Raw genomic sequence first — 13,503 nt, 5'->3', positions numbered from 1 at the left:
TAATGTCCATATTATTGATAAGAAAGAAGGTTAAGAACTCAAAAATGAAGTAACATAATAAATAAAAATGAAATTAAATAAAAAAAATCAGTTAATCAGATTTTAATATATATTTATTAAATACCGATTAGAAAATTGTAAAAAATAAACGAAAAGAAGTAATGGTGGTTAGGTGCCAAGAACAATAATATTATGTGTAGGAATCTAATTGAAATCACATGTCTGCACATACTGCCGACACTGCAAAACCTTAAATCAAGGATGCATTTGTCTGCATTCTTTAGTTCTTTTTATCTTTTTTCGTTCGAACTTTGATATTCATATTAGAGTTTTGATTATTTTAAATTTATAGTGAATAAAGCCTTATTTAAGAGATATTAATATTTATATTGAAGCTCAATTATTTTGAATTCATGTAATGTCAAGCTCCATTCAAGGGGTAGCTCTCCCTTTTAAGAATTTTTCCATATTAAAATTTCAACCGTAACTTTTGACCAAGAGATCGAGGAGCAACCTCATTAACTACGTCACATTTGTTGATGGTTGCTTCTAGTGTTGTTTCCCTTTTCAGTACAATGATGAAGGATAGTATAAGATCTGATCTATTCGTAAAAAGTTCAGATTTAAAAAAAATCATCTAGACATATATCTATATTTTTTAATGTTCATTTTTCAAGCCTATTTTTCACTTTGAACAAGGAGGAACAAAGGGCGTGTTTGGCAATTGGCTAGGAAAATATATGTCGAAAAATGAGTAATGTTAATTTCTTAAATATTTAGTAATGTAAATAAAAAATATTATCTAAGGAGCATGTACGTAATATAGAAAATTAGTATGGAGTGCGACTGAATTGAATGGGGTGTTGGGTTGCTCGATACTGGGGTGGAGTGGAGCCAGCTTAGAGCTAAGGGATTCATATAAACCCCCTCGGTCAGAAAATTGCATTATATATATACATGATTAGAGTGTGTATATATATATATATGTCCGAACTTATGCTCGAAATCTTAAAAACACACTTATAGTATACTAAGGTTCTATTACCCCTGAACTTATTTTATTAATAATTTTCTACTCCTTTTCGATCTATGTGACTCTATCTTGTGGGTCCAACGTTGGTTGACTTTTTTTTTCAAGCTAATGCCACGTAGGCCAGAAAGAAGTAAGAAATTACTAATAAAATAAGTCCAGAAAAGTAATAAGACCTTAATATAGTATAAACGTGTCTCTAAAATTTCAAATATAGATTGAGGGGCTACTTGTGCATTTTCCCTAATAAAAAACTTAAACTCACAAGAATAGTGAAAGGATGGTGGTCCATATTAAGCTTTTAGCCTAAAGCATTTGTCTAAGGGGCTAAAGTCCACAAATACTTGATTTTGGTACCATTATTTAAGTTGTATTCGTGTAAAAAATTTATAAGCTATTGTTAAATAAAATATTTAAACTTTTATGTGGCTGAAGTTTAAACATATATAATTAAATTAAAGTTTATCTTATTTTGTATCGACTTTAATTATAAATAGATTAAAATTTATTTCATTTTAATTGATTTTAATTATAAGTGTCTGAATAAAGTTATTCTTGTTTGAATTTCGAACACATACATATAACTAAAATCCAGTCATTAATTTTCATTTAAACTCGAATCATATATAGCTAAATTAAGTCATCTTTGTCTATGCATTGAAATGCACTCGATTTTAACTTCAAACACCTCATATTTAAAATTATTTTGAAAAATCAATAAACATACCCTTTTTTTAGATCTAGCTTTTAATCAATAGGACTTCAAGAGTAACATAAACTGGCCAAACATTAATAGAGGGACCAGTATATGTTGGGCTTTAAATTTTAATAGACTGGCCCCTTCTTTTCTATTTATCACTCTCTTACACTTGTCTTCTCAGTTTTTTTTTGATGTTCGAAATCCGCATTAAATTCTCAATCAAATTTGAATTGCACAGACATTGTTGTTACGCTCCTAACAGATTTTTCTCTCCTGACTTAGCAAATTACTTATCAAGAAGAGCAAAATGGTTGATATATACAAATATATCCCTGTCTTAGGGTTACCATTTAAGTTGTATCCTTAATTTTTTTTGAAAAAGTTGTGCAAATTTAGGCCTTGAAAAATTATCTTTTCATATAATGTTAGACTAATAAAATCTTACATTTGCTCATATATTTTTTACATTTACAAAACAATACATTAATCTTTTATCTAAAAATTTACAATAACTTGCAACATTTTAGAAGGTGAGCTAGCATTTTCTCATAAGATTTTTAATTTGCTCAAAAAAATCTTTAGATCGTGATATAAAATGTTTATAATATGTAAAAAGAAAACGAAAAAGATAAATGATAGATCATTTACTAAACTAACTGGAAAAAAAAGAAAGTAGTAGTCAATGAACCACTCTCGTGGATATGTATATTTTTAGGCATAAAGTTGTAAACTTGTTATGATCAGAACTTTTACTAAAAAAATAAAAAATGTTAAAATGTAAGCATATAAAGAATTACTCGATGAGATTTACGACATTATTAGCATCTCAATGAGTATAGTCCATTTAATTTTAGATCAATTAAACTACGTACTTATTTGATCATGTTAAACAATATTTATTAGTATGAATTAGTAGTTGTTGGATAATTCATATATTAAAAGTACATACTTAATTTTGATATCACTTATAAATTATAATATGTTAAAAATCAAATAATTTCACATTCAAGCCCATTTTTCTAAGTTTTTTTTTTCAAATAATGATAACTTAACTTTCTAATATTAAAATCAATACTATAATCACAATTTGAACTTCATATGTAACAATAAATCGACTTTGTCAAGCAACAATCTTTGTGAATGGATTGAAGAAGATATTCATGGGAAGTGTTCTACCTTTCAAATTAAATACAATCTAAGTCAATTTGAGTAAAAACGGAAAAAACAAAATTAATTTTGGCTACGTTATAAGTTAAAATGTAAACATCTCTTTAAATTATATGTTGTGACTGTGGAATTATTTTTATATGATCAATTTATTTTAATTTGTTATAACATGTCGTATATTTTATCTCTACGTTACAAAATCATGAGCTATTAATATTTCAAGGCAAATTTGAAGGCATTTATTTAGGCTAAAAACAAGGGAGGCAAATTTCATGTTCTTGACTTGTGATACACATTAGTATTTCAAGTATCCAACTAGGAATAGTGTAGTTCAATTATAGTAATTCTTTTTCATTAATTTATTATAATAATTTATCCATATGAATTATATATATGTTAGATGTGTGTGACGTAGGGGTGTACATGATCGGGTTGGTTCAGGTTTTTTCAAATATCAAAACAAATCATTTGTATCGGATTTTAGAATTTATAAACCAAATCAAACCAATAGAACTCGGATTTTTCAACTTCGGATTTTTTCGATAAAGTTTTCATACAAAATATAATTTACTTGTACTTCAAATATTTCTTTAGTCCTACCAAAATGCAACTATCTAAGTTATTTCTCAAGAAAATAACAAAAAATATGATATGATTGATGACACTAAAATATCCAACAAAAAAATAATAAAATCGCGTAAAAAAATATTGCAAATTAATAAGTCATAATGAAATTGATCATAATTTAAAGTGTGAAATGATACTAAAATAAATTTAGTAAGTATTAGTTACATGACTAAATATTAAAAGAAAGTAAAATTATATCATGTATAAATCTATGTAAAACTAAAAAAATAAATATTCAATATTATTGTCATTCTTAGTGTTGAATTGATTTACTTTTTGCATTAGTATTAATTTGATTTTTATTTAAACTTTATTAATAGTCACCAACATGTATGGACTATAATTTTTAAATCATTAAGAATTCTAACTTCCAAACATGAAATAAATATATTAAAAGATAAAAATTATGAAAAAGTATAAGAAATATTAAAAAATTATATCAAAATAAGTATTCTTACGTATAAAATATTGAATTTATATATATGATGTTGGGTTGGTTTGGTCTCGGGTTGGTTATTTTTAGTTGAAACCAAACCAACCCAAATATAGTCGGATTTTTTTTTACAACACCAAACCAAGTCAAACCAAATCACTAATCGAATTTTTTTTACAGTTTGACTCGATTTTGCGATTTGGTTTGGTTTTCTGTTCGATTTTGTACACCACTAGTGTTGATGTCTCATCTAAAAATTTAAGTTGTTAGAGATAACACATATTTATATACAACATGTCTCCTTACCTACATGTTTGATTTTCTTTTATGAACAAGCACGTGAAAATTCTTTTTGATATTAAGTAACAGTGAAATCCGGTATCAAAACTTTTACCAGTTCTGATACCATGTTAATATTGTATATATGTTGGATGTAATTATACATCAACACATACAAGAAATCGATGCATCCCTTCCCCTAATGAACCTTGTTTTGGAAGATTAAGAAGTTTCAAGTCATATGAGTCAACTATATTTTTTTCTATTATGTTTATTAAAATCTATCCATTAGTCACAAATTCAAAATTTAGATGTACATTATAAAGGTTATAAATTATCCGTATTGAATAACTCTACATTGCCCCATAAACAATTTAACACTAATTAATTATTCTAAATCTCAATTCTTTGTTATATATATAGTAAGTTCACTAGTACACTTTCATGTACAATAATCACCATTTAATTTAGAGATCCATATATCATGTCTAGCAATTATCATAATACTAGGATTTTCTTCATGGCTCATTTTATGATATTTTTTCTGTTTTTATCATTTTCTCAATCTTCTGCTAATGATGATAATTCTCCTTCCATCATTTGCAAAAATACCCATTTCCCTAGTTTCTGCAAATCAATTCTACCAACAACTGGGAATTATAGTAATATCTATGACTATGGTCGATATTCAGTTCACAAATCTTTATCTACCGTTCGCAAGTTTATTTCGATTGTTCAAAAATACCTTAGACGATCGAAAAATCTATCGATTCCCACAATTCACGCCCTCCAAGATTGTTATTTTTTAGCTGATTTAAACAAAGATTATCTCTCAACAACATTCAAAACTGTTAATAAAACTTCAAAGATTTTGCCAATTTTGGAAGCAGAGGATTTGCAAACTTTGTTAAGTGCCATTTTGACAAATACACAAACTTGTTTAGATGGTCTCCGAGAAATTAATAGTACCTCTTTTGATCCTTGGAGTTTGAGAAATGACATTTTAACCCCTCTTATTAATGACACAAAACTTCATAGTATCTCTTTAGCCTTGTTCACAAAAGGTTGGGTTCCTAAGGACAAAAAAGGAACAAAAATTACTCAAAAGAAGTTAGTTTTCAGAAATGGCCACTTGCCTTTGAAAATGTCAGAAAGAAATAGGGCTATATTTGAAACAATTAGCAGGAGAAAGCTCTTGCAACAAGCTGCTGACCAAATCTTGGTGAGTAACACATACCATTATATATATATATATATATCAAATTGTGATCGGCTATATGAATTTCCGTTCCATTTAAGCTCAAAATGTCAAATAAATATAAATGGGGAATATATGTAAATATATATAATAATACTAATAATAATATTATAAGTCCTCTAAATAGACTGAAACTTATTCCCGACTAGTGGATATCACTGTAATGAATCTTTTTCCTTCATTGTGCCTTATCTTTAGCTAAGTTTGCGTTAGTTGTAATAAATTTTAGGTCTTCAATGATAACTTCCTTCTACGTGATCTTAGGTCTAAGTTCCAAGCTATGGGGGATAAAAATTTCCTAGCCAATCGTAAGTTACTGCATTGAAGGGAGCGTTAGAGCAATGATAATGTTATACACGTGCAACCTATAGGTCACGAATTCAAGTTGTAAAAATAGCCATTGGTAAATGCATTAGAATAAGTTGCCTACATCACAATCTTTTAATGTGAATTTAAGTGTACGTTTCCGTATGGGAAAAAGATATTCCTAATATTTTTTTTAACTTTTTGAAACTTTGACGTAGGAATATGATGACCATGTTAAGGTGAGTAATGTTGTAATTGTAAGCCAAGATGGAAGTGGGAATTTTAGTACCATAAATGATGCTGTGGCAATTGCTCCAAATAATACAGATGGTTCCAAAGGCTATTTTCTCATATATGTTACTGCTGGTGTGTATGAGGAATATGTTTCAATTGCCAAAAACAAGAAGTATTTGATGATGATTGGTGATGGTATCAACCAAACTATTATTACAGGCAACCATAGCTACAATGTTGATGGATATACTACATTTAATTCTTCTACTTTTGGTAAGTACCTCCATAATTACTCTATTTTTCAAGTTATACCATATTGAGCATGAAAAGGTTTACGTGTACTCCGCTTGTGAAATTACATTAAACAAGTGTTAGGTTGTAGCTCGATATTGTAAATATTATTTACAATATCAACAAGCAAAACATAAGCTCATATATATAAACCTACAGGTTAAAAGTGATGTATAATGGTAGGCAACTCTTTATAAGCAAAGCTAATATAATAACCTAAGACAAAGCAATAATCTTTGTATCATGTTAAATTGAACTAAAAGAACTGATGCTGTAAAGATTCTTTATATTATCAATACATATAACTTAAATTCTATTTTTTTGGAGTTTAAATTTTATACACCAACAACGTTATAAATATTTATACAATCAAGTCACATTAGGTAATTGAAGTACAATCTTATAATAACTAAGCACTAATCAGTAACATGAGAAAACTAGTACTTACTCCCAATGTCCAACAATAGTTGTCCATTATTGACTTGACACATGGATTAAAAACAGTAAATGATAATAGTAATTTTACCAAATCACCCTTATTAAGTATAAGTCATCTAACATTATAAAATGGGACAGAGGAAGGAGTATTTAATAGCAAGGGTAAAATAGACATAACGTGGTAAACTATTCATTGCTTTTATGAACTTCACAAGTATTGTTAACATCCCAAAATAATATGGTGGACAAGTAAAGATGGACGAAAGGAGTAATTAACTGTTATGATGTGTTAAAATTCACTCCTATATACTACATACGACTGAAGTCCATACAAAGGATTGTCGTGGGATGCATAAGATCCCTTCACCACAGGTCTCAGATTCGAATGATACAAACAACAATAACAATATACCCAATACATACCTACAAGTGGCTCAAGAGAGGTTGAGTTATGCAAACCTTAACCCCACCTTTCCTTCAATGCTATTTACGCAGCCATATCTAGATTAGTCGGGGCCTGAAAGGGGTATTGTCATACTAGACAACGGGTGAGAAACCAAAGGAAACTTAGATCCATATTTCTTAACATGTTTCTTCTTTATCAACAGCTGTGGTTGGTCAAGGATTTGTTGCAGTTAACATAACATTCCAAAACACAGCAGGAGCAATAAATCACCAAGCAGTTGCAGTTAGAAATGGTGCAGATTTATCCACATTTTATAGCTGCAGCTTCCATGGGTACCAAGACACATTATATGTACATTCACTCAGACAATTTTACAGAGAATGTGACATTTATGGCACAGTCGATTTCATATTTGGAAACGCTGCTGCAGTTTTCCAGAATTCCAACATATACCCGAAACTCCCTTTACAAAATCAGTTCAATGCAATCACAGCACAAGGCAGAACAGATCCGAATCAAAACACTGGAATTTCAATTCAAAATTGCACTGTAAAACCAGCAGATGACTTAAAATTCAGCAACAGTAGCACACAAACGTACCTTGGTAGGCCTTGGAAGGAGTACTCAAGGACTATTTATGCACAAAGTTTCATCGATGAATTTGTGAATCCGTTAGGATGGAGAGAATGGTCAGGGGATTTTGCACTCAATACGAGTTATTATGCAGAGTTCAACAATACAGGGCCAGGTTCTAACACCAGTGCCAGAGTCACTTGGCCTGGTTTTCATGTTATTGGTGCTGCTGATGCTGCTAATTTCACAGTTTCTAGCTTCTTACTTGGAGATTATTGGTTGCCACAAACTGGAGTCCCATTTTTTAGTGGTCTGTTATAAACGTGACCTCGATAAGCTGTAAAACCTCAAGTCTATTCCAAATGAGGTTAATGTGTATAAAACGAGGTGACATATTTTATTTAGTTAACTAATCTAAGTAATAAACTTGAGAACACAGGAAAAGGTTCTTTCAATCTATGCCGAAAGTGTCTAATATGAATACTTTATCATGTGTTCGGTAGTTTGGTTGCTCAATCGGAACATATCATAATCTGAGTGTCTACATGAAATTTCCTCAAAAGTTTAAAAAGCAGTCGATGTATCCCACCTTGTATGGATTACCTTGATCCCAGCTAGCTTGGTGTCGAAGTGTAGTTGATTGATACAAATTGAAATGAATGAGTTACTCGACAAAATTGCTTGAATACGAGACCTCTAATTAATAATGAAAAAATACGTAATCACCCCACTACAACTCCGAGTGCAGCAACTTTGAAAAAATGCCTGTTGCTTTTCTTCTTCCTTTTCAATCTTATGTCAAGAATCACCACATTATACATAATTCTTCTGAAAATGCTCACTTAAGCATGCACACTTGAATGTTGAATAGAACAAGATAGATACAAAAAAGATTCATACAACAAACCCCAACTAACTAATATCTGATTGAATCGTAGTTCATTCAATGACTGAATAACCATCCCATTCGGATTTTCCTTTCTTTTAATTTCTTAGAAGTTTCCATTTCCAGTCCAACAAGTCTGATTCTGTCCATAGTGACCAAATTAAAAATAGTCCAGAAAAGCTGAATTCTTTAGTAAAAGCTTTGAAGTTTTAAGATACATAAACTGGTCTTATATTATAATAACAACATATCTAGTGTAATTCACAAGCGGAGTACGAGGATGGTAATGCAAACCTATCTCTACCTTTTGGGGTAGAGAGGCTATTTCCGATAGACCATGTGCCCTTTATCCCACACACATAAAAAGACTTGAAAAAAGATTTAAAGCAACAAAGCAATACATGATAAAAAGTTAAAAACAGACACACCTTAGAACTTTTGAAAAAAGTCATATATGTGGTCATTAATTTCTTCTGGTCTTTCTTGGTTGATGAAGTGTGCAACTCCTTCCATGATAACTACTTCTTGCAAGAATGGCACCATTTTTTGGAACCCACCTTTGTGGATATATTCCTTAACACCAGGTGTATTGTAAGTTAGGTCCACATCCCCTACGATGAACTTAACAGGGACCTTAATTTGTACACCGGTCCATGGCGCTGTCAACTCCCAGTTTCTGTAACATTTAAAAATAAAACAATAATAAAATGGCCACACAAACAGCTAACATGCATTGTATAAATTGTATACATAAAAGACTTACGGGGTTGTTTGGTTGATGAGTATATTAGGTTGCATCAGCCTCGTAAAGTAACATTTGCTTATAAGCAGGTATCAGAACATAAAACTATTAGGTTGAAACATGATATCCCGGGGTGAATTTATAGGCGAAAATATGGGGCCTGTGAACCCGTGATATCTCTACAAAACTAAATATTTAATGTATATATATTCTAAAATCAGCATAATATTGTCTGCTATTGTTTGTTAACACTCATGCTACAAAAAGGTTAAATGTTGCACTTGGTTAAATGTTGGACGAGGATTAGTTCTCACTTAATACATTTTACCCCGAACAATTCATAGTTCTCATTTAGAAACAATACCACAAAAAATTTGAGCAAAAAATAAAATTAAGAGTTTTTGAACAAATAGGTCATTTGGTGAAAAAAATGATTAGGCAACTCACAGGTCCATAGCTCGATAGTAGTTTAATCCACCAGTAAAACCTGACTGTCTGAACTTGTTGGCATAGTAGTTGACATCCTCTTCTGACAACCAAGATGGCAATGTAATGGGAGTATGAGGTGAACCCCCAAATCCTTTCTCTTTAGGCACACAAAGAGGAGCTGGATTGCGTGATGTTAAAAATTTCGCAATTAGTCTAGCGGTATCAACACGAGCAAACTCCTCTTCTGCCTCTCCATATTCCTAGGAAACAACACATTTGAAAGGGTGGTTTCAGCAGCTATGATTAAATAAAGTCTTCAGCGATGAGGGAGAACCACGGGAATTCATCAAATTTGTAACAGCTAGTTTTTTCTTTTGTTTTTATGATTTAACTCTAACATAAGAGCCTTTTCTTCAAATGATAAATCAAAAAGTCATAAGAATTCTATATAACAAGATGGTTCTAAAGAAGTATAAGTTCCTGACACTGAGCTTCCCAAAAAATTTGCGAACTACCTATGCAAATAGCATGTTCTTTTTACACAAATACAAGTGAAAAAAGTTTCTGTTCTTCTCAGTTTCCTATATAAGCATACTAGAAAAGAAAATAATTTACTTGGATTAAGCAATCAAAATCACGATAGCATAGTAACTGGAAAAATATTTAACAAATGTTTAGAACAAGGCTGAATGGTGAGAATGGGGACACTAATGAGTACTTTTATAAAATCTAAGGGACATGGTCTAACCATGAGGGTAGTATTTTATCATGGTGTGGATCCTAAGTTACAATTCAAGAAACAGAGTAAGATGAGTGTCTTTTACGTCTTGACCAGCCCAATGCTTAAATTTTGTGCACAGTGCAGTGGAAAATTGCATCAACAGCTACTTCTGGACAATAATCATAAGCATGGACTCTTACTTTCCTTTTTAGTTCGTTTAAAAAACAATGCTTCCTTCCTCCTTCTTGGCAACTCTTTAATTCAAATTTTCCAAATGATATGTTTAACACCACAAGATTAAAGAACATTTTGGTACATTCTAATATCTTTAGTTTAAGACCACAAAATTTGAGAGTCTTCCTTACTTTCTTAAACTTCATATCAAGTCAAAACTATACAAACAAATTGAAACAGAAGGAGTAATAATATAGCTTACAAAAGGCAAAAGAAATAAGAGTTTATTGAAACAGAAAGCAGACAGCAAAGTCAGAAACCTTATGCCAGATATCACATATTTGAAGTCCCAGAATAGCAGAACCTATATGATCACTCAATACAATTCAAACATTGAATTTCCACAAAAGTTATTTGACACAAAATAATTGGAAGCAATGATATCACCAAAATCTTCATTTTATCCGCAAGTGCATGCAGTAAGGAAGATCATAAAAAAATCTCTTCAATCCGTAATTAGTTGCAGGCAGCTATATGAATCCTTAGCTCCCGTTTTGGCCATGGGTTTTGAAGTTGAAACTTGAAAAATTGAGTTTTCGAAGTTGTGATTTTTGAAAATTGAAGTTATATTTGAACATGCATATTACTTGAATTTCTTTTTAAGTATATAAGTTGAAGTCCCAAAACTTGAAAATATTTGAAGATCAGATTTTCATGGTCAGATATTTAAAGATAAATTTTTTAATAACTACTCCCAAAATCTCTGGTCAAACGCTAGCTTAAACTTTTTCAGACAATTTTTAATTGAGGTCCCCTATGTGAATCAACTACATATATTTTCCTCTATTAGACTATTTCAAGTCTCCGTTCAACTTAACATCCCCTCCTTTATCCAAGCTGAAATTAATGGAGTTAACGGAAAATAATGTAACAGTTGATAGAAGAAAAACAAAGGAGAGAAGGATGCTGGAAGAAACCTGAAATCTGCAAATATAGTAATCATCCCCGAGGAGAGCACGCATAGATTCAATAGGCTTTCTCTTGGGGTTCCTGGGGTGGAAGACAACGCTCATATTAACCAGTGCTTTGATCCTATCAGGTCGCAAAAGGCATACATGCCAAGCTATAACAGCACCCCAATCATGTCCAACAAGGAACACCTAATTCAAAGAGGCAAATAAAAAATTTATATAAAAAATGCATGTGCAACCACTGTTTGGAACCCCAACTATGCACTAATCGTTAAACAATCAGGTCACGTATTAACATAATTACGGGCAAATTACAAAGAGAGTTTAAGATAAAAAAGGAGACAAGGTCCTAACTGAAAATAACAGAAACTACCAATCCATCTATCATGCCAGTCAAGTCGGTGCGATTCGTTCAACATAATGCCTTCTTAGACTTTGATCTTGATGGAAATATCATAACTATTCTACTTGGTAGGAGCGCCTATGTGACTCGTGAAGGCTATAACATAGAGTTGGAGGCTTAAATCTGGAACATCTAGAAAAGCCACCCCGCTAGAAGCCCCTGCTTATACCCTTACTTTAATAATTTATCATTATCATCTTTTTTCTCTCTCTAATCTATCTAGTTCCTTTCTGTACAATAATTTCTACAACGCCACAAAACACTCACTTTAGGTGGCAAATAGACAGAATCATATTTGAAGATGAATTATCTCCAGGGTATTTGACGGTCAAGCAAATGTGAAAGCAGAATCTGTGAAAAAGTTTGTATGCATCAAAGAAATGGAATAAGCATTTTTTCCAGAGTGATAAGCAATAACAAACATCAATTAATAACCTAGAAAAAATGCTGGCTAACCTACTATAACAGGTTAACTTCCTAACTTACTTACATAAAAAGGTTAAAACAAAAAATACAAAATTATCCATACAGTATATCCATTAGTTGATGTGTCACTCTCCATATATATTTAGTTGACTTGTGCACCACAGTATGTAAATCCTAGATTGTCCTGTTATTACTCGAACTATACTATACACTTAGATATACAGAACTCTACTAAAGGGGAACCTTATTTTTAGACACGGTACATAAATATGACATTTAGCTTGGTCTCAAGTGATGTCTATGTCCTCCAACTTTGGAATCACAGCTTAAACTTGTATAAAATTGAACGAACACACATACATATACATGTTCTATGTTCCATGTGACATGATACACGTAGGACGCCATGTAGAATGAAGTGTACTACATTTAAATACATGTTCAAAAATCACAACATCAAAAACTCAAACTTCAAGCTTCTATTGCTTAACGAGAACTAAGTAGTGCACTAACTTTCACTAAATCCTATATTTCCCTGTAATTACTCAAACTATACATATCACTAACTTCGTAAACCCACTATCAAATATATTAGTAATTTAAACTCTAGATTCGCTTCAAACCTGATCGAGACCCAGAGCATCTAGAAGGGCAATAAGGTCACCAACAATATGAAAAACGGTATAGCTAGAAGGAGAAGGGGGAGAATCTGTATCGCCATAACCACGTAGATCTGGAGCTATTGCGCGGTAACCTTTGGATGAAAGTGAAATCAGTTGGTGACGCCATGAATACCAGAGTTCAGGGAAACCATGAAGGAATAGTATTGTTGATGGTCCTTCACCAATTTCAGCTATGTGCATATTTATGCCGTTTACAGAGAGATTTTTGTGCTGTATATTCTCCATGGCTGGTTCTTTGTATTGCGCTTTCTTTTTGTTTTTTGGTAGAGATGATGAACAAAAAGATGTATACTAGTAATTGCCTTTTTTGAATTGTTCAACAAAAT

The 13,503-nt window shown here is 31.4% G+C and overlaps 2 protein-coding genes across 6 annotated transcripts; one reads left to right on the top strand and one right to left on the bottom strand.

Moving 5' to 3' along the window:
- The first annotated feature begins 4,437 nt into the window (after positions 1–4,437).
- Positions 4,438–8,063, top strand: LOC107021180 (probable pectinesterase/pectinesterase inhibitor 7). Its single transcript, XM_015221790.2, has 3 exons — positions 4,438–5,458; positions 6,040–6,307; positions 7,372–8,063. Exons 1-3 carry the CDS (start codon positions 4,721–4,723, stop codon positions 8,061–8,063), a joined length of 1,698 nt encoding a protein of 565 aa, XP_015077276.2. The 5' UTR covers positions 4,438–4,720.
- Positions 5,131–13,503, bottom strand: LOC107021179 (epoxide hydrolase A). 5 transcript variants are annotated; one of them, XM_015221787.2, is made up of 5 exons: positions 13,118–13,503; positions 11,672–11,854; positions 9,818–10,059; positions 9,057–9,304; positions 5,131–5,309 (listed from the first exon to the last, which is right to left on the bottom strand). In XM_015221787.2, exons 1-4 carry the CDS (start codon positions 13,400–13,402, stop codon positions 9,058–9,060), a joined length of 957 nt encoding a protein of 318 aa, XP_015077273.1. In that variant the 5' UTR covers positions 13,403–13,503; the 3' UTR covers positions 5,131–5,309; position 9,057. The 5 variants fall into 5 exon arrangements, with proteins under 5 accessions (XP_015077273.1, XP_015077274.1, XP_027773266.1 ...); XM_015221788.2 differs by lacking the exon at positions 5,131–5,309 and adding an exon at positions 6,938–7,692; XM_027917465.1 differs by lacking the exon at positions 5,131–5,309 and adding an exon at positions 6,938–7,632.

The sequence above is a fragment of the Solanum pennellii genome, chromosome 6 (genome assembly GCF_001406875.1).
Source record: "Solanum pennellii chromosome 6, SPENNV200".
Lineage (NCBI taxonomy): Eukaryota > Viridiplantae > Streptophyta > Magnoliopsida > Solanales > Solanaceae > Solanum > Solanum pennellii.
Note: the sequence above shows the minus strand (reverse complement) of the source record. Positions and strands in the feature narration are given on the sequence as shown.

Bases quoted from the DNA above. Each gene is read 5' to 3' on its own strand.
- LOC107021179 (XM_015221787.2), bottom strand. From the start codon at position 13,402: ATGGAGAATATACAGCACAAAAATCTCTCTGTAAACGGCATAAATATG. The intron at 10,060-11,671 runs GTTTCTTCCAGC...GTTGTTTCCTAG, and splicing joins ACTATATTTGCAGATTTCAG to GAATATGGAGAGGCAGAAGA. The intron at 9,305-9,817 runs GTGAGTTGCCTA...TAAATGTTACAG, and splicing joins TACTATCGAGCTATGGACCT to AAACTGGGAGTTGACAGCGC.
- LOC107021180 (XM_015221790.2), top strand. From the start codon at position 4,721: ATGTCTAGCAATTATCATAATACTAGGATTTTCTTCATGGCTCATTTT. The intron at 5,459-6,039 runs GTGAGTAACACA...GACCATGTTAAG, and splicing joins AAGCTGCTGACCAAATCTTG to GTGAGTAATGTTGTAATTGT. The intron at 6,308-7,371 runs GTAAGTACCTCC...CTTTATCAACAG, and splicing joins ATTTAATTCTTCTACTTTTG to CTGTGGTTGGTCAAGGATTT.